The sequence below is a fragment of the Helianthus annuus genome, chromosome 17 (assembly GCF_002127325.2).
Source record: "Helianthus annuus cultivar XRQ/B chromosome 17, HanXRQr2.0-SUNRISE, whole genome shotgun sequence".
Lineage (NCBI taxonomy): Eukaryota > Viridiplantae > Streptophyta > Magnoliopsida > Asterales > Asteraceae > Helianthus > Helianthus annuus.
Window position 1 is genome coordinate 37758174 of NC_035449.2, and position 25488 is coordinate 37783661.

The 25488-nt window shown below is 35.3% G+C and overlaps 1 protein-coding gene and 1 long non-coding RNA gene across 2 annotated transcripts; one reads left to right on the forward strand and one right to left on the reverse strand.

Annotated features, from left to right (window-relative positions):
• The first annotated feature begins 5145 nt into the window (after positions 1–5145).
• On the forward strand, positions 5146–6985 carry LOC118489247. Its single transcript, XR_004886894.1, has 4 exons — positions 5146–5765; positions 5904–5958; positions 6469–6649; positions 6742–6985. It is a non-coding gene; the product is annotated as an uncharacterized LOC118489247 (long non-coding RNA).
• Positions 6986–16755: 9770 nt separating this feature from the next.
• LOC110918507 (AUGMIN subunit 5) lies at positions 16756–24219 on the reverse strand. The gene is made up of 9 exons (XM_022162810.1): positions 23545–24219; positions 20294–20836; positions 20062–20203; positions 19103–19279; positions 18809–19018; positions 18374–18719; positions 18078–18273; positions 17232–17364; positions 16756–17100 (listed from the first exon to the last, which is right to left on the reverse strand). The coding sequence occupies exons 1-9, from the start codon at positions 24045–24047 to the stop codon at positions 16972–16974; spliced, it is 2379 nt and encodes a 792-aa protein (XP_022018502.1). The 5' UTR covers positions 24048–24219; the 3' UTR covers positions 16756–16971.
• Between the last annotated feature and the right edge of the window lie 1269 nt (positions 24220–25488).

Consider the following 25488-nt stretch of genomic DNA (forward strand, 5'->3'; position numbering starts at 1 on the left):
GGCAAAGCCAATGTCGTGGCAGACGCCCTCAGCCGAAAGGACACTATACCAAAGCGCGTACGAGCACTGCAACTTACCATCCAGTCTAACCTCCCTACCCAGATTCGAAATGCTCAAGTTGAAGCATTGAAGCCGGAAAACGTCAGGGCTGAGTCTCTGCGAGGATCGAGACAGCAACTGGAACAGAAAGAAGATGGTGCTTACTATGTAACAGGACGCATTTGGGTCCCACTCTTTGGAGGTTTACGTGAACTCGTGATGGACGAAGCCCACAAGTCCCGCTACTCAGTACATCCTGGTTCGGACAAGATGTACCACGACTTGAAGACTACGTATTGGTGGCCTGGTATGAAGGCCCACATAGCAACATACGTCAGCAAATGCTTGACTTGCGCGAGAGTCAAGACAGAATACCAGAAGCCAGCAGGTCTACTCCAACAACCAGAAATCCCGAAATGGAAATGGGAGCAAATTTCCATGGATTTCGTTACAGGGCTACCTAGATCTCAACGCGGAAATGATGCTATTTGGGTAATAGTAGATCGATTGACCAAGTCCGCACACTTTCTGGCTATTAAGGAAACAGACAAGTTTTCTACCTTGGCGGAGATTTACTTAAAGGAAGTAGTTTCGAGGCACGGAGTGCCGACCTCAATTATTTCCGACCGAGATGCTCGATTTACTTCGGAATTGTGGCAAGCTATGCACAAATGCTTTGGCTCACGTTTGGATATGAGCACTGCTTATCACCCGCAAACGGATGGACAATCCGAACGCACCATCCAAACTCTAGAAGACATGCTTAGAGCGTGCGTGATCGATTTTGGCAAGAACTGGGAGAAGCATCTACCGTTAGTAGAGTTCTCATACAACAACAGTTACCACACTAGTATTCAGGCAGCACCTTTTGAGGCATTGTACGGTCGTAAATGCCGGTCACCTCTCTGCTGGGCAGAAATCGGTGATAGTCAAATCACGGGCCCAGAGATGGTGGTGGATACAACGGAAAAGATTGCCCAGATCAGACAACGCATGGCGGCAGCTCGTGACCGTCAGAAAAGTTACGCTGATAAGCGTAGGAAGCCCTTGGAATTCCAGGTCGGTGACCGGGTTCTACTTAAAGTCTCACCCTGGAAGGGTGTGGTTCGCTTTGGTAAACGGGGCAAGCTTAATCCACGATATATCGGACCATTCGAAATTACCGAGAAGATCGGTAAGGTCGCTTATAGATTGAGTCTGCCTGAAGAACTGAGTGCGGTACACAACGTTTTTCACGTATCCAACCTGAAGAAGTGTTTGTCGGATGAAACACTTGTGATTCCTTTTAAGGAACTATCGATTGACGAACAGCTACACTTTACTGAGGAACCAATCGAGATCACGGATCGAGTGATCAAAACCCTCAAACGTAGCCAGATACCTCTTGTACGAGTTCGTTGGAACTCGCGATGTGGCCCAGAGTATACCTGGGAGCGGGAAGACCAGATGAAGCACAAATATCCCCAGTTGTTCCCAAACGAAAACCCCAGCACTGAAGCTACGAACGAATTTCGGGACGAAATTCCAAACTAACGGGGGGATGATGTGACACCCCGTTGAAACGCTTTCACTTACACTAGCTTGACAGTGGCTGCCTTAACTTTCGGGACGAAAGTTCCTAAAACTTGGGGATAATGTGACACCTCGGATCTTTCCGGATAACCTTTCGATGTAACAAACGTGTACGTAATCGACTAACAGTAAAAATGTATGAAAAACTATTTGTTATTATGGGTTATGTGCCGATTTACTTGTGTGTATGTATATATATATCAGTGTTATATATATGTGAACCAAACCCGAGACCCGACTCGAGACCACGGTCTCGAGTGAACAGTGAAGCACTTGGGCCGTTTGGGCCTTGTAACCGAGAACCCAACCCGGAAACCCCTAGCCCAACTCGGTACATTATATAAACCCAACCCCACCTCCCTTATCCATTTTACACACTCATCACACTCTCCCTCATTCACTCTCTTCTTCACTAAACCCTAAAACCCTAGCACAACACTACAATCCCTCTTCCTCCTCTCGGGTTCAACCAAATCAAGAACATACTCGGCATTAGCTCGGAACCACCAACCGGAAGCTCATTCATCGAACCCACACACCTTAAGTCTCTACCGGTTAGTGTTTATATGCTCATGATTGTTGATGTTTGTTATGGTTGTGTGCTTATTAATGCTCGATCGTGATGTTATTGCTATAAAAGACTTGTTAGATGATAAAGGTGATTTCTTGAAATGATTATGTGTCTTAATGAAAAATAACCCGGTTTGGTGTTACATGGTTTTGATATTATGCTAGATGTTTGTTTGAATGATTTTGGCCGAATAATATGTATGTTTCGGATATGTGCTAGTTGCTTGAATGATCATATCAAGGGCTTGATTATGAGGTTTTAAGTGCACGGTTTTGGGTTTTTAATAGTATGTCTTTGTTTGAATGATTTTCAGTTTATTGCTTGAATGTTCTGTTAAATGATGATGATGAACATGAAGAACAATTTGAATGCCTTTGAAATATTTTTGAAATGTGTACATTTGATCTGTTTTGGCTAATGATCAGACAAACAAACATGTTTTAGTGGAAATGGTACATAATTTTCATGAAAATGCATTTCTATTGGTTCGTACAAATGACAGGTTCTAGAAGGGATTGCCATGCACGTTATCACGGTTGCGAGTCGCAACCTTTGGTTGCTACTCGAAACCACGCATGACCAGTCGAAACCTCCCAGTTGCGAGTCGCAATCAGCACGCATCAAACCTAGTTGCGAGTCGCAACCACACCCGCTAAGTCGCAATCTCCGGTTACGAGTCGTAACCAAAACGTGACGGACCGAGACCGCAGTTGCGAGTCGCAACCTCGGTTGCGAGTCGCAACCACCTTAGTTTCGACTGGGCTGTTTTATGTTATTGGGCCTTGACTGTTTGTCTTGTTGTCTTGGGCTTCAACTGTTGGGCCTCCTGTGGACTGGACTTCATTTTGATCTGCTACTGTATGTATACATGTTACTGTCGTATTTCTGCCTGTTAACTGTTTGTATACGTGTATGCTATACGTGTTTACTTGTACCCGACTTGACCCATACTTGGTAACCATGCTAGGACGTGGTAACCAACGAGCTTAACCAAGTAACGTATCTTACCGAGCAACCCAAGGTGAGTTCACAACTTAAAAGCATGCGTCCCGGTGGTTTGGGACACGAGACTGAAACAACCCTATCCCCTTGTAAAGGGGATACCGTCTACATTCCTTCCCTAGTTACTGGGAAACAAACTTACTTTATCTTCCCTTGTATTGGGAAACCCTTTTTAGTTAATTACTGTTTATACGGAATGCAACTAACGGCACTAAACGCAACTCTATCACTCAAGTCCCTACTACATAATACCGATTAGTCGCCGGTGCCAGGCGAACGGGTTATTAGTTGATAGCGCTATTTAGGTCTTACCAGCCTCACACCGTGCCATGGTATGGGATCGGTCGTGAACTAATGTACTCAGGCATCCGTCAATGATGATAGAACATTGACATCGGGGCATCCTGCGGAAACGCATTCGGTTACCTAGTGTTCGGTATTGGAAAAACAGTTTAGTCGCTAACTTTTGGGGTAGCTCCCCATGGCATGTATAAACGGATAAATTAACTGGTGAAACGAGTTTTTGGTAATTAAAACTGGACAACTAGTGAACTCACTCAGCATTATTGTTGACCCCTTACTGCATGCTTTGCAGGTGACCAGTGACTGGAGCAGCTGCTTGGGATGTGTAGTGGTCGTCTGCCCGTGTGTTGGGCATTTATTATGTTTACCTTGCGAACAATGTTTAAAACTGTTAATTATGCTTCCGCTACATTTACTCTGAACTTAAAACTCTGAACTTGATATTTGCTAATCTTATGGTTAGTAAGTATTACTTTAAATATTAACCAATGCTTAGTATAATTGGTGGCTGGATCCTGGTCAGTCACGCCCTCGAAGCGGGTGTTACCCGCGGGTGGAATTTGGGGGTGTGACATTGTTCGTGTTCGTTCGGTTCGTTTACAACCCTACCTATATATATATATATATATATAAAAGCACTATACGCATGTTTTCATCGACGTACACGTAATTTTTTTACACATACATATTAGATGATGTCTCTGCATATAAATAGAGTCGATGGAATATTGATGAGGCTCATGGAATCACAAATGAATATCTTATGTATAGGCATTTTATTGCTCTTCATGCGGCATGGGTGTAAGTTCATATATAACAGTTTTATCATATTACTTTTTTCATATGAACATCCTAATTCATATTATCGTTTTTGGATATACAGGTGAAACAAATAAACATCATACGGTAGCATTCGGGGTTGCACCACCAAAAGATTGTACTCCACGTTGTGTTCAATCACTAGATTATACCCATTGGTGTTGCTGTGGTGAATGCGTCTTTAGTAAAAATATATGTGAACGGGATTGTAGTGAAAAGAAAAGGGAAAAGAAAAGTTGTTGCTAGTAACAAACATAATTTATATATATAAAGATAGTATTCTATTAATATTGTTATGAAATAATTTGGCAATAAAGAAAATCTATATATTTAGCCTACTCATATGTGTGAGTAATATATATATATATATATGTATATATAGGATGAGGATCATTACAGAACACTAATTATTGCAAGAACAAAAAGAACAACTCTAAATCACTAAATTTTGGGATTTAAGGTTCATATTTCTTAAATTTTATGTTTCTTACATTCATATGTGTTTTATATATACATAAAAAAATCATATATTTTTTTCCTACACACAGTCTACATACATGTAGATAATTTAGCCTACACATAACCTACATGTGTGTAGGTTATTTAAAAACTGGAGATTTTTCATATTTTGTTTTAAATTCTAGTGTGAGAAACAATAAATCTTGCATTTATAAGATTTTCATTTACTTTTTAGCTTTTTAAGATTGAAAAAATGAGTGATTCATTTTGTTCTGCGTGTTCTTGCAATATTTAGTGTTCTGCATAGAACCTTCCCCTATATACATACATACATATATATATATATATATATATATAGGGTAGTGTTCTGGAGTGAACAACCTCCCAAGAGTGAACTGCGTGAACTGATCTGGACCCTTGATTTTGTAGATGATAGATCTTAGATCAATGGCACAATTGTAATTAAATGTATAATAAATTTAATTTAAATTTTAATCTAAAGGGTAAAATAGGAAACTTTCATATTAAACATATGGAAACTAATCAATACGTTTGTCATTTGTAATCCCCTAAAAGTCTCTGTATCAGTTTCAAAGATAAACACTATATAAAAAAAATCCCCTAATGAAATCACAAAGACAGGACATGTGTTCGACGATGATCCAGTTAGTTTTCCGGTGATAATATTTGAATGATCCGGCTGGTTGTTAAGGTTCGGGGTTAATATCTTCGGTCTGCGGAGGTGAGTTCAGCACCAGATGAACGGCGGAAATGGCGTCATGGTGTTCAGATCTGGCGATGGTCTTCAGATCTACCGGTGGCGGTTATGATGGTTTTGACTTTTGAAGAAGACATGACGACAACAAGGTGGTTCAAAGCTTAGCCAGAGTTCTTCCTGCAGCGGCAATCATCGATTCATCGATCTGGTTTTTGTTTAGGTTGAAAGAAGAACAAAAATTGAATGGATAAAAGACAAATGGTTATTATTTACAAAATTTGAGTATGATGTTGGCCTTTCTTTACTTTTAGACATAGAAAAATGACAATACCGTGACAATCTTTATTAAATTATATTATAGTTCCATATCTTATTTTTTCCATAAATCGAAGCAAGACTCTTTTTTTTCGTCTTCTTCAGGCTTTCGAGATTTTTTTTTCAAATGGCTATTCATACTTCCGGTGGCTTATTGAAGGTATGATTCTTAGTGTTAATCTTCCTTTTTTTTTTGCGATGTTAGGTTGTTCATTGACTGTACACATATGTATTGTAGCAGGTTTTGTGATATCTTAGAAGGTTGTGTGTATTGATTGTGTGAAGTCGTTGATGTACACTTGTGAATAGGGTTGATTTAACAAGATAGTGGATTTTACTATGTTTTTATGCGATGTACACATGTGTATTTTGTTGTCACCACGGAGATGTACACATGTGTGTATTGTTATGAAGATTTATTAATATACTAGGTCGTACACATACGTACAAGGTATTTTTTTTTGTTTATCTGCAACCTGGGTTGTACACTATGTACACATGTGTATAAGCAGTCGATACACAAGTGTACAAAAGGTTGTATACTATGTACACATGTGTATAAGCAGTCGATGCCCAGGTGTACACAAGGTTGTTTATATGTCTGCAACCTGGAATACACATCATTGATATTAAGACCGTTCGATCATTCAAGTTTACGGATAATGTGCAGGCAAATGGTGTTCCTAACAGAGTCCGGAATAGGTCTAATGTACTTTCAAATAAAAAATTTTCAACATAATGTGTGGATGGGAGATGCGATTATCAACTGCTTTGCTTCGATGCTTAATTATGAAGAGGCTAGTAGAACAAAGGGAACAAGTCTGCGGCTTTTCTGACACACAATTTGTTTTGTAAGTATTTTATTTAGTTTAGTTATAAAATTTATTAATATATGTGTAGAAAATAACATTAATAAAGTTGGTTACTTGCACACTTAATATAGATTGAAGATGTGTTTGACCCGGTTAAGGAAAAAGTATGATGTGAAGATTGTGTGCTCCCATGCTAACATGCTCCACAATTAAGTAATGCTGAAACGGTTACATACAACGTGGGGAATAGGCTTAATATTTAAAACGCTCGATGTAGACAATAATATGTTTATGACTATGTTTTTTTTATTTTAACCATATGTGGTTACGTGGTTAGGTTGGTTTTTGTTTTTTATGATGAAAACTGGATGTTTGATTGGTTGGTTTAGTTTTATTCTAGTTTTGGATTAATTTTTGTGGATTAAATGTACAATGTATTCAAGTGTACATGTTATATACACAAATGTATTTATAAATATTTTCTTTTATTCACTTGACAATTGAACAACATGTAAGTTAGATAGTTTAATTCCCAACCTTATATAAACCCAAAAGAATAATTTTGTGATAAAAAATGTCATTATATGAAAAGTAAAGAAACAATATATATATATATATATATATATAAGTAGAGGATCCTGTACAAAGTCCATTTTTTGTAAGAAGTGTAAGAAATAATTTGAGAATGACAAGTGTCCCTCATCTTAATTAATTCAAAAGGGTATATTAGTAATTGTACATTCTTGTCAATTAATTGATTTCCAATGTAACTGAAAAAAAAATAACTGGCGATGAGAATGTTTAGGGATTGATTCAAATTTTGTATTTTTTTTTTTTGCAAGATCCAATACGATTGTTATCTACGTATCATTTATGAAATCGCTAGAGACAATACAGTTGTTTAACTTCTGCGATTGATTCGATTCTGGTGTTTTAAAGGGTTATATACATACAGCTTCGATCTTGAATTGGTGTTTTAATGTTTTTTGGATTCCAGATAAAACACCATGACTTGAATCATAGTCATGGTGTTTTAAAATCTGGGAATGTTGCGTATTGATTGTCCAGATGTTAAAACACCATGGATGTAATCACAATACAATGTTTTCTGGATTCCAGATAAAACACCATGACTTGAATCATAGTCAATGTCTCCAGATTTTTAAAACACCACGCCATGAACAATGTCTCTACATAAAACACCATGACTTGAATCATAGTCAATTTATCCAGGTGTTTTAAAACACCACGCCATGAATCTGATTATGCAATGTCTCCATATAAAACACAATCACTTGAATCATAGATGTTTAAAACACCACACCATGAACAATGTCTCCAGATAAAACACCATGACTTGAATCATAGTCATGGTGTTTTAAAATCTGGGAATGTTTTGTATTGATAAAACACCACGCCATGAACAATGTTTCCAGATAAAACACCATGACTTGAATCATAGATGTTTAAAACACCACGCCATGAACAATGTCTCCAGATAAAACACCATGACTTGAATCATAGTCAATTTATCCTATTGTTTTAGAACACCACGCCATGAATCTGATTACAGATCTCTTTATGATAACGTATGAAGAATATGCAACCAAAGACCTCCCTACAATTAAGGTGAATCATTAATTCCTATATTTAAGGAAAAGGAGTAAATGTAGGTGTTTTTGGTTGTGTAGGTTACGGTTACCATATTTCAAACATTGAAAAAGACACTATTGCCCTTCAATTTTACATAAGGTCCCTCTAATTAAAACACAATTTACATTTTTATACCCTATTGATCTCAACCATTAGATTAAATATCCAATGGTTTAAAACACTTCTTACCCTTCTCACATTTTAAACACTTTTTACCATATCCCTACCCTATATATATATATATATATATATATATATATATATGGCAAGGATATATAGGAAACCATTTTGTAGTGAGAAAACTAAGGAAACCCAATTGTGACCATTGATCTTGATGATCTAATAGTTGAGGAAATAACTAGCATTATTGAGTTAAATAAATTGCAATGTTTATCTTCATATGTAGTTTAAAGGGTATTTGGGTAAAAACACAATAAAACAAGGTACACAAAATTTATTAAAAAATGTGAGGCTTGTCCTCTTATTCTCTTTCTTCTGTATAAGTCACCATTATCATTATCATCATTCATTCTCTCTCTCTCTCTTCATGTTTCAAAATAAACACCAAGAACACACACAAGTGTGTGTGAGAGAAGCAGGCCTAAATCGTTGTTTTTTAAGAAAGAGAAACACAAAAAACACACACACAAGTGTGTGAGAGAAAGAGAAACAAGATTCTCCATCATCTTTATCAAGAACACCAAGATGTGTGAGAGAGAAGCAGGCCTGAAATCATTCGGTTTCATGAGTTTTTAGAGAGAGAAAGTTGTTGGAAAACCAAAACCACAAGTTTGAAAGAGAGAAGCAGGTCAGAAATTCATTTGGTTGCATGCGTTTTTAGAGAGAGAAAGTTGTTAGAACACCAAGAACACACACGTATGAGAGAGAAGCAGATTTGAAGATTTCTTTGAGAGAGAAGCAGATTTGAAAATGAACATGAGAGAGAAGTAGATTTAGAGAGAGGAACAACAATCTTCATCGTGTTCGTCTCGAACACCAAGAACACATGCACAAAGTGGTCTAGTAATGGTAAATGTTTATGTAGTTACAGGTTTTTGTTTTTGTATTAAAATCATTTTTATTTTTTGATATTTTAGTTGTTATTAACTTACAAATCTATATCTTTTTAAATGTTGAAATGTTATTTTAGATGAGTTGTTAGTTATCTTGTATAAACTTCACTCCGTTATCACATTTTCATTACCTTTTAGAAAGTCCATAATTTAATAGTTGATGATCTCGTTCATTTTATATATAAAAGTTGTTCTTTTTGCTGCTACATATGTTGTAACAATGTTACACGTGTTTCTTATGTTAAAACAAGCCCTTTCTTGGACACAAAAGGGGCTACACATGTGTAACACATGTTTGTAATGTGTGTTACACTAGAGGGTAACACATCTAAAACAATTGTTGTGGGAGCACACTGTCCAGTCTAGAAAACAAAAACAAAAGCTATACGACGGCAAACAAATACGAAAGGTTGTGCTAACATATGTTACATGTTTGTTTAGTGCTTGCAGCGAGGGAGTTGGTTCCACAGGATAGTAGTTGTTTGAAGTGTATGGTAACTGTTTACATATGTAACCTTTTTTGGGTGGTTTTACTTAGTTTTTTTTTATGTGTGAAATGATGCAGATAAAAACTCAAAATTTGGGGAGTCTTCAAGTTCAGGGCATAATTGGGTAGAAGGTAACTAGTGTTAGTTATGTTACTACTATTTTTTTAATTAGTAGATTAAAAATACTGGACTGTAACTTGTGTTATTACGACTTGACTATAGCAGTTGCAGCCAAACGAGAAGGGATCTTGGCAGGAAGAAAGATAACCACAATATCGGATGCGACAAAAGGTGGCCATAAAGCGAAAGAAGGTATATGGAGAAACCGATGAAGAAGGGGAACAAGAAGTCAATGAAGGGCAGGTGGTGGGTACCTTTGACGTTGTACAGAAGTTACCCTCTAGTGTAACACATGTTACAAACATGTGTTACATATGTTCAACCCCTTTGTTACCAAAAAACGCAGCTGCACATATGTAAGCCATGTTTTGTAACTTATGTTACACTAGAGGGTAACACATCGATATCCCCCAAAAAGGTTACACATGTTACGACAGAATGGGAAATATGTAGCAGCGTTCAATACTGTTGTTCCATTCTATAGTGTGTAACATGTGTGACATGACGTTTGTCAGCAAAACATATAACTTGTAAGGTGATACGGCTGTATCTTTGAAACATATTTACCTATAAGTACTTACATGTTACATGTTGTATCTTTAAAACATGTTTAAACTGGAAACTAGAAACACTTACAACGTATAAAGCAAAGTTACACAAGATGTAACATGTGTAAACTGGAAACACTTGTGCAACACTTCGATGTAACACATGTTACAGGTTGTATCTTTAAAACATGTTTACCTATAAGTACTTACAAAATATAAATCAGAGTAGGAACATAACTTTTAAGGATGTTACACACGTTGTAGAGAAGATGTTACATGTGCACACACAACTAACATGTGTAACATGGCGACAAGTGTCATGTGTGATCTTTTTTTGTTACCCTAGGGTGCTAAACGTATTATAACGTTCATAACACACATAAACTTATACTAACATCTGTCCCTATGTCCACAGATGATCTAGAACATACTCCATGTTACCATCTTTACGAGTATCTAATGGCACTAAATTGTGGACACCGAATGTCAACAAGCAATATCATCCTATTATTGTTAAATCATACGTCACACCGGAAGAACTTCTTGCCATGTGTAAGACTTATGACCAATAAGCTGGGTTCAATGTAAAAAAATATACATTAATGCAGTTTTTTATCTACTAATAACATTGTTAATAACAAGTCTAGGTACATATGTAACATGAAGTGTATCTTTGTCCCTTTAATTTGTTACACTAGTCTCATATACTTATCTTCCACACTTCTGCTACGACTTTGTTGTATCTGATGGGAAGTTGAAGGTTGTGTTTTGGGCTGATGAGATATCCAAGCTAAACTACAAGGCTTTTGGCGATGTGCTAGCGTTCGATGCTACTTACCAGACAAACAAGTTAGTAGATATATTACATATGTATCATACTTACCTAATATATGGATACGCATGTAGCTCTTATGTTACAACCTTTTATGTTACTTCAAAACAATAAGCAATTGTAACATGTGTTACACATCTGCCTTCATCTTGAACACAAAACATCCATTCACCTATGAACAAAACAAGTACATCGGTATATGTTATAACATGTGTACTTGTGTAAAGTTTTGTTGTAACACGTGTAACAACTATATGTAACATGTGTAATGTGGCTATACATGTGTTACCACTCTAATGTAACACAAGTTACAAACATGTGTTACATATGTGCAGCCCCTTTTGTGTCCAAAAAGGGTTGGGGTAACTATAAATAACATGTAATATATGTATCTAATTATCCCACAAAAAGACACTACTTTTTATTTTTAAAATAAACGATATATTATGAATAAATTATGAAGTTTCTAAAGGTAACACATGTTATAACATATAGGATAAACAAAAGCCCCAAACAAGTAACATATAGGGGCTTGCACATATGTAACACATGTTTGTAACTTGTGTTACACTAGAGTGGTAACACATGTATAACATGTGTTACGTGTTACACATGTGTAAACTTTTTGTTGTAACACATGTAACATGCCTATACATGTGTTACCGCCTAGTATAACACAAAAAACAGTTAGTATTCAGATCAAAAGCCCCAAACAAGCAATCAAACTAACAAAAACAGTTACTGTTCAGATCAAAAGCCTCAAACAAGCAACCAAACCAAACACAATTTTTTTTGTAAAATAAACGAGATCATCAACGATTATATTATGGACTTTTTAAATGTAACTAATATATAACAACAACAACAACAACAATCATTATCTCAGTTCTAATTTTTTTAATACACTTAAAATAAAAAAAAATACCCAACAAACTATCAAATCTATTTTACTAATACACACACAAAATCATTCAACTTTTACCAAATAAATAACATTAAGACATGGAACCAGTCCATGTCATACTTGTGAGTATGTTCTTTGTGTTCTAACAAGTTTTTCTCTCAACCAAAACCCATGTAACCAAACGATTTCTGACCTGCTTCTCTCTCACACAATTGTGTGTTTTCTTGGTGTTCTAACAACTTTCTCTCTCTAAAACCCATGAACCAAATGATTTTTGACCTGCTTCTCACTCACACACTTATGTGTGTTTTTGGTCTTGGTGTTCCAATAACTTTCTCTCTCTAGAAACTCATGCAACCAAACGATTTCAGCCTGCTTCTCTCTCACACACTTGTGTGTGTGTTCTTGGTGTTCTTCATGAACACGATGGAGAATCTTGTTTCTCTTTCTCTCACACGCTTGTGTGTGTGTTTTTGGTGTTTCTCTTTCTTTAACAATAACGATTCAGGCTTGCTTCTCTCACACACACTTGTGTGTGTGTTCTTGGTGTTTATATTGAAACATGAAGAGATAGGATGAGAGAATGGATGATGATGGTTTGATGGTGAATGTATAGAAGAGAGAGAATGAACAAGATGAAGAAAGAACAATGGAGTTTTAAAAAAGAAATGGTTTCTAAGAAGATAAGAAATACAAAAAGGTGATGGATGATGTGTTGGGGTATAATCGAGTGTGGATGGTGGGGAAATGTGTTGGTTGGTGAAAAGTAGAAAGCACATTCTTCAAAGAAAAGAACAAAAAGACCAAAATACCCTTAAAGCATGGGTTTAGATGAGGTGATGTGGATGAATGTGGTCCACATATTCTAGTTTGCTAAGTTTTCTCTATAAAATTGGTTTTCTCCATATACTTACACTATATATATATATATATATATATATATATATATATATATATATATATATATATATATATTCTACTATAATAAAAGAAACCAAGTTTTGGACACATGTCATTCATTGAAGGTATCCTCAAATTTATATTTATTTTATATTAACTAAATAAATAATAAATTAATATTAAATCTTATCATACTTTAATAAAATAATATCCTCAAATCTAAATTGTTAATTTAATATATTTTTAAAACAAATACCTCTATTTCCTACTTATCTTATATTAAATATATAAATAATAAATTAATATTAAATGTTATCCTAATTTATTAAAAATATAACTTTTTAATAATTTGTATACAAAATTAAATTTATTCCACACCTGTAAAATGCGGGGTTTTAAAAAATATAACTTTTTTTATTATTTGCTATACAAAATTACATGTGTATAACCCGTGTAATACACGAAGTATTTAAAGATATAACTTTTTATCATTTGTTATGTAAAATTAGATTTATTCAACACGTGTAATACAAGGGTTTTTTAAGGATATAATGTTTTTATTATTTGGTATATTTTTCAACCCAACTATACACGGGTTTTCTAAAGATACGACGTTTTTAGCATTTAATATACAAAATTACATTTATTTAATATGTGTAATACACATGGTTTTTAAGGATGTAATTTTTTTATTATTTGGTAGATTTATTCAACCCGATTATATATTCACGGGTTTTTTTAACGATACGGCGTTTTTAGTATTTAGTATACAAAATTACATTTATTTAATCTGTGTAATGCACATGGTTTTTAAAGATATAATTTTTTAATTATTTGATATATAAAATTACATTTATTTAACCCGTACATATACGGGGTTCATAAAAATATAATTTTTTATTATTCAATATATAAAAATTACATTTATTCAATCCGTGTAATACACGGGGTTCTAACCTAGTATATATATATATATATATATATATATATATATATATATATATATATATATATATATATATATATATAGGATGAGGATCATTACAGAACACTAACTATTGCGAGAACAAAAAGAACAACTCTAAAATACTAAATTTTGGGATTTAAAGTACATATTTTAAAAATTTTATGTTTCTTACATTCATATGTGTATTATATATACATAAAAACCCAACTATTTCAATCCACACATAACCTACATATATGTTGGTAATTTAACCTACACATAGCCTACATATGTGTAGGTTCTACAAAAAGTGAAAATTTTCTATATTTTGTTTTGAATTCTAGTTTAAGAAACAATAAATCTTATCTTTGTAACATTTTCATTTACTTTTTAGGTTTTTAGAATAGAAAAAATGGGTGATTCATTGTGTTCTGCGTGTTCTCGCAATATTTAGTGTTCTGCATAGAATCTTCCCCTATATATATATATATATATATATATATATATATATATATATATATATATATATATATATATATAGTGGGGATCCTACGGAAAGTGTGTTTTTCCTAAAAAGTGTAAAAAGTCATAAAACACAATAATTTCAGGCATAAAACACACCTAAAACTCACAAATAATAGAATGAATATTACTAAAACATCATATTCAAACTCTAATAGTCCATAAAAACTTCAAACACACCATCGTAGAACTATGAATATAAAACACACAATGCTAAACAACATAAAACACAATAATATTTGTCATTCCACAATCAGAGCCTTAACATCTAAAACACAACACAAAACCCACATACATGATGTTTTAGTAATCTTCATCATATTATTTGTGGGTTTTTGGTGTGTTTTATGGTTGATATTATGGTGTTTTATGACTTTTTACACTTTTTAGGAAATTTAGACTTTCTGGCCAACTCCTATCCTATATATATATATATATATATATATAATGTTAGTATCTATAGAAAACCCACTTTAATTTAGAAAACCCGAGAAACTCAAAGCTCCCAATGTTTTTTTTTCTTGAAAAAATTTACACATGTTATATACATGTTTTTAAGGGTTTTGGGCAAAAAAATCAAAAAAGCGCCGAGTAGATATTTTTAAAAAAAATAAACAAGTTTTGGTGTAACACATGTTACAAATATGTCAGATGAATGTAACATGTGTTACACCGAAACTTGTTTATTTTTTTTTTAAATATCTACTCGGCGCTTTTTTGATTTTTTTTTGCCCAAACCCCTTAAAAACATGTATATAACATGTGTAAATTTTTTCAAGAAAAAAAAAACATCGGGAGCTTTGAGTTTCCCGGATTTTCTAAATTAAAATGGGTTTTCTATACATCCTTCCCCTATATATATATACACACACTCTAAGAAACTCTCTAACAAAATAAGAAACGTCTCTAACAAAAATATTTTAAATAAAAAATTGATTTGGTCTCAAAAGAAGTAAAAGCGGTTATAAATAAAATGAGAAAAACATGAGAAAATAAAAATGATAAAAATAAATGGTGCGTTTGAATTCAAAATCAAGATAATCATGGATAAAATTAAATGAAATCTCATGTTTTCGAATAGGAAGTAACTGATTGATCATAAACAAATATTAATTCAAAAAACAAATATTAAATGTAAAATTACAATCTTATCCTTTTCATCACAAAAACAAATGAATGGTTGAGATTAATTCACTATGAAGATGTTCACAAATGAACCTAATCCCACATATATATATATATATATATATATATATATATATATATATATATATATGTGTGTGTGTGTGTGTGTGTGTGTGTGTTTCGGTACAATATTATTAGAAAATATGTCTTATGCAACTTTTTATAAACAATTTTTTAAATGAGTTTTATTTGACTCTAATGTAATTTCGTTGAAGATAAAGATTGTATTGCATCAAAAAAGAAGTTGCAAAGTTATGCAACCTTTTTATTAAAAGGCAGATATTACCAAAAATTGCAACTTTTTCTTAAACATGTTCATCTTTTAAAAATCAAATTAAATAAAAATGAAAATAATTAAAAGCATATATTATGTAAAATATAAGAGGTGAAATTGGTGCATAAAAAAATTTCATACAATACCATAATAAGTTTATGTTACTATTCATAAAGGCTCTAAGTTGATATATTTCGCACGCGATGTGAAGAGAATTCGGTTAATATCGATTCGGCTCGTGACGGTATAGTTATGGTACTGACATTCGGTTTAAAGTCAATGATATGCACAAAAGAATGCATTTTACATTGAAAACTATAAGAACAAACATTGGTACTAGTCCCAATAATAACAATACCAGTACCAATGTCGATAAAAACCATAAAAACAGATACCGGAGTACCGGTTCTAATAATAACAAAACAATATCGAGACCAATGTCCTGGCCGATTTATCACTGGACTATTTTGAATAAAAAGACCTTTTCAAACAAAGTTTATGTAACAACGCTGATAAAAAATAAAAATTATAATAAATAACTTGTTTCTTTGTCATATGCTCTTCATATTCTTTAGTTTAGCAGGTCGAAAAATGCCAGTTTTTATAATGGTGATGTCCATTTCATATTATCTTTATATTCAAGAATGAAAGATTTTCAAGTTTTCATTTCATGTTTAAGCAACAGATCACGCATAACAAGTTACAAAAATGAACTGAATACAAACCTTAAATCAAGCAAACGATAATGTTGGCTATTTAATATTATAACAACAGTAACACCATAAGAAACCGCTCACAATAAACTACATTATCATACATGAATACTTGCACAGCAAGCAACATCTATACAACGTAACCAAAAGAGAGTATAACACCACGCATTACGAAACTTCTATCCATAACTAGCAACTGCTGGTCACAAAAGTTCCTTGTCATAAAAAGCAAGGAGTTGCTTCACATGGTTATTCCAGGCCGACACGTTTTGACCGTCCACAGTTACCCAGTCAACAACCGTTGACGCTGGCTGTTCCCACCATTCCTCCAGCTGTTCCCAAAAAACAAAACCAATCCGTTAAGACCCAAACCCATTTGGACCCAGTACCTGACCCGCCCGTTTATTTCAAATCCCGGAATACCAATCCTTAATTCCTTATGATGTCAGAAAAAACTACTTACCAACCCTGTGACATATTTGCAATCATCGAGACTCTTCTGAGCGTTCACAACCCCGTTTCTTAGCTCCGGCAACCACTTTTCATTGATTGTTTTTTCTTGTTCTGATGCCAGTTCTAAGCAGTAACTTGTTGTCCTGCAACATACACAAGTTGTGTCAATGATAAGCCAAGTGATGCAGGAATTGGGTGGTGGGCCTGGATATAAAGCAATTTTTAGGACGCCTTATAAAAGGTCGGGTTGTGCATCCTTTAAACAATTTCCCTCGAGTAAAATGCCATTTTTGTCCCTGAGGCTGGCCAGTTTTGCGACTTTCGTCCAAAGGTTTGTTTTTTCGCATATGAATCTAAAAAGTTTGAGCTCTTGTCATTTTCATCCGGCTCGTTAACTCCATCCATTTTTCTCCATTAAGTCAGGGTTACTTCCGTCTTTTTTGTTAACTTAAAGAGCAATTTGGTCTTTTTCACTTTATGTACAAGCATTTAACATAATGTACAGGTATTCAAAACACCGAATTGCCCTTTAAGTTAACAAAAAAGACAAAAATTCCCCGAACTCAACGGAAAAAAATGAATGGAGTTAACAAGGCAGATGAAAATGGCAAGATTTCAAACCTTTTGGATCCAGATGCGAAAAAACAAACCTTTGGATGAAAGTCGCAAGACTGGCCAAACCTCTGGGACGAAAATGGCATTTTACTCATTAAACTCATTTCCCTTTTATCTACAGTTTCCAGCAATATACCAAATTTGAACCATTAACGATATAATATATCTCAATTTGACCCATGTTCATACTAATTGTAGAATATAAAACTTCAAATATGAACGTTAGTCGTCTACAAGGTACCTTTCATATTCTTGTTGAGCATGATAGGCATGATTTAACAACGCATGACCGCTTTCAACAAGATTCCTTCGTATATGAACCAAATTAATCGCCTTTGCTAAGTCCTCTAACACACAAGCTTCGGAACCCCTCAGTTTCAAACAAAATTCCATTGATTCCAGCACCGAGGCTAACCCAGCATCCGAACCTTCCAATCCTAGTTAAATAAACGTCAAAACAATCATCTAACGGTTGTTGAAAACACCGGTGAGCTATGATTTAATTGAGTAAATATTGCAATAAACTATCAAGCACACCTGCAGGATACTGAAGGGCTGCAGAAACACGACATATAGAAGGAATTGCAGATGGGTCTCTTGCACCTGCTCTGGCGGTCAAAAGCGCAGCACTCTTTTCGGCAGCAGCAACCGCATCAAGTCCGGTTGAACCAGTGGGACCCATAGACTCCAAAAGTGCCTGTGGGGTTGATGGAAGCATGTAAAGGCTATTATCAGGACTTCGATAAAAAGCGGAAACTTCCTTATCGATAAGATCCTTTGCGTTATTTGATATGTCGATAAGAACGTTGCAAGCTGGAATAATGGTACTTGATGCATAGTCTCTAGCAGCTATGGGTTGTTGACTCCAGAATGCAGCAGCATCCTACATCGTGAAAGACGAACAAATATTAATTTTAGTTATTTTACATCTACTGTTTCGGCTTCTTACAAAAATGTCATCTTTGATCTTACCATGTTTGCTTTAAGTAGAGCGCTATAGATAGACTTGAGTTCTAATCTTCGAGCATCGAACTCTTCAATTTTCTTCCATTTTTTCTTTAACGAATCTTCAGCTTCCCTTCTCTCTTCACACAACATGTTTAAACGTTGAACTTCAGAGATTAACGTTGTCAAGCTCGCCTTTAATCCAGCCGCTTCTCTTTCTTTTGTCCAAACATCCAGCTGAACCAGTAAAAGACTTTCATGAGCAAAAAATGACAAACTTAAAATAACGTTAGCGAGTTTGACCGACCCATACAATATTACCTCTAGCTGTCTTAGACTACTCATAGTCTGTGCGGTCCCACCAACACCGAGAGGGTGTGACGGGTCAAAGTCAACACTTCCATACAAGCGTTTTAAAAGCTTTTGGCATGTGCTTCTAGCCTCTGCAGCTTTGTTGAGTTCATCTTCGGTAGCAACAAATTGCTGAACGTGTGCTTTCTGTACGCAAAAATAAAACGCTTCTGAAGATGTTTCAGACAAAACACAAATTGTAATAATAATATATTATATATAACAAAAGAAGATGTCTTAGGAATAGTACCCAAAACACAACCTCCGATCTTTATTGTTTTTTTGGCCATACTTACAACAATGCCATCCATGTTTTTTTTCTTTTTGTGTATTCAACCCTTCAACTTTTAGCATTGCCACTTACACCCCATCAGCTTTCTAAAAACTTTGTAAAATTAATTTTTAACTCCCTCGAGTTTTACGTGCTTATTTTTATGTAAGTGGGTCACATAAAACGTTTCGTGCTTATTTTTTATGTACGTTTTTGGTTGGTCTATGCTTTGTTCGAAAACGAGTCGGGTCAAATATAATACGTTTTCACTAGGCGGTATAAATTCGAGTTACTTTATGTTTCAACTCTGCCGCAAAACGTGGTACCATTTTTTAACGTAAAAAACACAATTTTCTTACGTGCTTATTTTTAAGTATGTTTCGTTATAAATCCAAGTTGGTTTACGTTTCGAAGTAAATTTTCTTGGTAATGAGTCGTGTCAAATACAATACGTTTTCGAGCTTATTTTCATGTGTGTTTTCAGTTGGTCTGCGTTTTAACGTAAATTTTGTTCGAAAACGAGTCGGGTCAAATATTGACGGTATAAGTTAGTGTTACTTTAAGTTTCGACACCGCCGCAACACGCGGCGGGTCAAAATACTAATTACACCACAATCACACTTACTTTGTTAAGGACATAAAGTAAAACGTAAGATACCTGTCTTTCAAGAAGTTGATTTTGCGTTCCTCTTGAAGGCATATCCATCCCACTTTTTCCGTTACCGTATAGTTGAAACGGCAACGGTGAGTTCACGTCAGGAGAAGAATCATGCATCACTCTGTTATTTTCATACTTGTACCTGAACGACGTCACGAGCATACAAAATACCATCAAACTGGAATTACCGTCACATTTAAATAACACCGAGCATTGTTAATTAAAAATATACCTTAACATATCTGCATCGGCTCTAACGTCAATTTTCTCGATTTCTTTAGAGACTAAAGATTTCAACCTCTGAGTGTACGTGGTTATAGCAAGAAGCAACTGGTTCGGACTTTTAAGACAATTACGAATCACATCAAGCACATCATCCGGTACATCTCCATCAACATCAACACCTAACTTTCCAGCTTCTATTTGAGGGTTCGAATGGATACCGATTCCTTCATACGCAGGAAACGAATTCTGAATCCTTTCAATCATTTGTAACGCAAGTGATTCGCACACCTTTCGGATGTTTCTTTCCCTACTTGTTTCAATAAGAATTACATCATCTGCAGGTTTTGACCCTTTGACAGTTGAATAAACGTCTCCTTTTTCGTTGTCTGTTTGGAAACTGGTTACTACTTCGTTTGATGACTCTTTGTCTACTCTTTGAGCGTCTTTGACTTGATTAACGTAGGATCTAAGTCGCTTATGATATTCTGAAAATATTCTTGCGGCTTCATCGCACTGTTGATCATATGCATCCAACACCACCTGCTTATGCCTGCAATAAGAATCACAACATGTTATAATCCTTACAAAAATGTAATTGTCTAGCTATCTTTACTCTTTAGCTTCAATCAACATATATATTTATAACTGGTATTTCTTCCTAATTAAGTGTAAAGTGAACGAGAAAATACAGTTGAATACTCTAATTAGAATTAGGGGTGCAAACAAGCCGAGACCGAGCTCGACCAGGCTTAGGCTCGAGCTCGATTAACTTAGAGCTCGAGCTTGGCTTGTTGGTAGTTTCTCAAGCTCGAGCTCGAGCTCGTTTATATTAACCATATTTATTAATAGCGCTAGGCGCACTCAAGGCGTATAGGCCTCGCCTAGGGCCTAGGCGCGAAGCGCAAAAAAAGCGAGGGCCTGAGAAAAAAAAAGTGCACTTAAATGAAATAAGAATTAAACTATACTATGTAATGAAAAATAATACTTTCTTCACATTTTTTTTATATAACTAATATACTTAGCAGCTAAAATGATTTAACAAGTATCAAAAAACTTAAAACCTTTTAAAATAACTTAAACTTAAAAATACTTTGTGAGAAATAAGTATTATTGAGCATGTATTGTAATTGTTATGTAATAGTACACTTCTGAAACTCTTCAGAACTTTTTCTGAAATCGCTTTTCAGCTAAGCAGCAAGTTTTAAACCTTTTATTGACCTTTGGTCATATACAAGTCCATCTTCAGATCTTCTTCATCTTCTCATCTACATCTTCATTTTCTCATCTTCTTCTTTCTATCTTCTTCAAGTTTTAGGCTAAATCTTTTAATATTGATGAACATGAAACCTAAAGGCTGTCTAGAAAAATATTCTGGTAACTTATAGGCTGATTAAAGCTGAATCTGGCCGGAATATTGCCAGAATCCGGCCGGACACTCACCGGAATCGCGCCTTAACTGCCAAGAGGCGTTTTTCCGGCGCCTCGCCTCGCCTGAGCGGCTAGGCGCAAGAAGCGAGCGCCTTTAACAACTATTATATTAACTAATATATTAAATAAAAATAATATAAATAATAGACTCGTTAAGCTCGCGAGCTCGATAACTGAAGCTCGGGCTTGTTTACTAAACAAGCTTGCCTTTAGGTTCTAGCTTAGCTCGTAAACAAGTTTTTTTAAGCTCGGCTCGGCTCGTTTACTAGACAACTTTAAATAAGGGGTCAATGTTATTATATATATGAAACGAAAGTCTTGATGAACAGTATTTGTTTATTCTTTAATATTTATTTAATTTTGCTTTTGTTTTATGAGCATTTAATTTTTGATATACTTTTTTAATAAACTTATATTTATTATTTAACTTGTTTATTTTTTCAATAAGTTGCGTTCGTTAACTTATTTAAAAAATCTAAATTTACAGATACGTTTTTTTTACAACATTTCTATATAAGTTATATTTAATATGGATATTGTGTTGTTCTCCTTCTAAACCAAACCGAAGCAAACGATAAATGGTAATTTATTATCTTGAAGTATTTATTCATTTATTTAATATAATTTTATTCATCATTTAATTTGATTTTTTCCGTAATAAGTTGCATTCTATGTTTATTTTTTTCAATATTGCGATACAACTTTTATTGAAAATGAATATTATGCTGCTATTGCCCCAAAACGAACTGAAATAACTGAACAACATCTGTATCGGTGCCGTTATTTAAATTTATTGTGTTTTGCTTTTGATAAACCGACATAATACCACTACCATACCGTACCGAACAAGACCGGCAACGGTAGTTGTATTCATTTTTATGGCTTCATGTTTAATAACGGGACCACATAAAAAAATTATAATTTTTAGTACCGGTTTTTTTTTATTAGGTTTGCTTTTAATAAACTTACACCGTATCATACCGAACAACATTGGTACCTGTACATATATTTATTTTTATTGTTTTAGATTTAAACAGTTTTTGACTTCTACAAATTTGTTTGCGACGGTATATGAATATCGGTACCAGTACCGCCGTGACGATCTGAACCGATCGATACCACTCGAACATTGGTGCTGGTATCGGTGTTCATTTTTATCGTTTCGATCGATGTAAAACACGTGTTGATTTTTATACTTGGTGCAAGTGTATCATACCGATACTATAAGGAACCAAACCGATACCGATCCAATCCTTGCGATAATGTACCGCCGCAAGGCGCGGCTAAATACCCTAGTTAATTATTAATAAAAACTAATATTACATTAAGGCTGATGAACTTCACATGCCAGGCTCGAGCCCGGGCTTGATAAATAAACGAGGTTTATTTTAGGATCAAGCTCGGCTCAAACTCGATAAGGCTCGGCCCGTGCGTTTCGAGCTTTTTCTTGAGCCGATCTCGAGCAACTCACAAGCCGCTCGGCTCGTTTGCACCCCTAATAGAATGCAGGGGAACCTCAATATATACCGAAAAGAAACCAAAAACCCTAGAACTACCTATCTTGGGCGTGTACACTAAACACAACTAAACCTTAACACTACAATATTAAGGATTCAAATTCCTGATATCATATACCTAAAAACCAAACAAAATGCAGAAATCACTAACTTGGGCAGCGGGCTAAACACAACTAAACCCCTAACACTGCAACATCAAATAACTATATCCAAATCAAAAATTCAAATTCCTGATATCATATACCTAAAAAACCAAATAAAACGCATAATCAATAACATTCAAATTCCAACCATTAATCAACACCACACAAACCTATAATTCGACCGTTCATCAAGCATCCGTTTCCGCTCCGCCTCCTCACGCGAAACCTCGAGCATCCGCGCCTTCAACTCCTTCCGCTGGCGCCTCACCATATGCCGCAACCTCTCCACCTCCTTCTCAGCCAATTCCCTCTCCTGCAAAGCCAATTCTCTACTCCCAACATCCCCTGAACCCAAATTCCCCACAGTTTTCTCCTTCTTCCTCCCTCCTCTGCTCCGCCCGCCCTTCACCGTCTCCGAACCACCACCCGCAGCACCCGCATTGTCCTTCTCGCCGTGCACCATGATATTTCGCCTGATACTCTCAACTGTCTTCTCTGATTTGACTCTTTTTAGTAAAAAGTTCCAGACTGGGATCATGTTTCCTCTGCAGACTCTTCGGATTGATTCGGGTGGTGGCATTGAGGCCTTGGTTGATGCTATGTAGGGTCCTAGTGGTCTATAGCCCATTTCTTTCTGGAGCCAGTCTAGTATGGCGTCTGGGGAGCTCTGCATTGTTGAGAGGAAAGAGAACAAGGGCTTTCAGAGGTTGAATTGAAGATTGTTTGAGTTTGATTGTAGTGGATCAGTTTGGGAGTGGAAGTGAAACCCTAGAATTTGGGGGGAGAAGTAGATCTGTGGATTCTGGTGAGGTGGGTTTGGCCGGCAATTTACAAATTTGGGATTCAAGGCATCTTTTTTCTTTAAATATTATTATTATATTTAAATGAAATAATTCAAATTTGAATAATAGGAAGTATAAAATAGAGTTAATTACTGTTTTCGTCCCTGAGGTTTGTCAAAAATAACGGTTTCAGTCCATTAGTTTAAAAATTGTGATTTCAGTCCATTAGTTTCATTTTCGTAACCATTTCAGTCCACCAACTTAACTCCCATCCATTTATTCTGTTAACTTTAGGTGAAATTACAAAATTGCCCCTATGGTTTAATTAAAAAAAAAACGCTGGTCACAGGTTTCGAACCTGTGACCTTTGCTTTGAAATGCGATTGTTAAACCAATAGGCCATGTATCAAGATTCTAAATGAATTCAAATTGTTTACCTTATAACATTGCATATTCATCATCATCTTCCCTAAACCTTTCATCTTTATACATACATATGTATGTGTGTGTATGTATGTATGTATATATATATAGAGAAAGAGAAAATGCTCTATGGAAACAACGTTTTTTTTAGATCCATTGACGCATTTTTATACCCCAAATTCAAAGCACAGGTGTATGACAACAGAAATGAAAAGCACAAGAACTGAGAAAATATTATATACCGAAACGCGACGAAGAACTCGTGACGTTGTTCCGGCGTGTTCGGTTTACTCCGGCGTTGTCTTCTTCATTCGAACAAAGATCCGTAGGTTCCGTCGACGTGCGTTCCAGGTCTACGACGAGTTTACGTTCATCCTGGGGATGTTCCGATGTCGAACACACGAACACGTAAAAGAACCGTCGCGTCGAGTTCCTCTCCGGTCGTCTTCTCCGATCTCCAGCGAGTGCAAAGGTTTACGAAAGGTGTTGTGAGGGTTGAAGGTGTGTTGTGGGTGGTCGGCTTGCCGGAAACTCGGCCGGAACCGGCCGGAATCGTCGCCAGAATCCGCCGACAGAGAGAGAGATGGGATGTTGATATGTGTGAGTGTTGAGATAATTTGCAGAGTATAAAGGTGAGTTGAGGCTGTAATCTCTATGTGTGGAGGAGATGAGATCAAGTTCTTCATATTTGAGTGATTCTAGTTGCAGAGATGATGATGAAAGGGTTGGGGAAGATGATGAATAATATGCTATGTTATAAGAGACAATATGAATTCATTCACAAGTTTGATACATGGCCTATTGGTTTAACAATTGCATTTCAAAGCAAAGGTCACAGGTTCGAAACCTGTGACCAGCGTTTTTTTAATTAAACCATAGGGGCAATTTTGAAATTTCACCCAAAGTTAA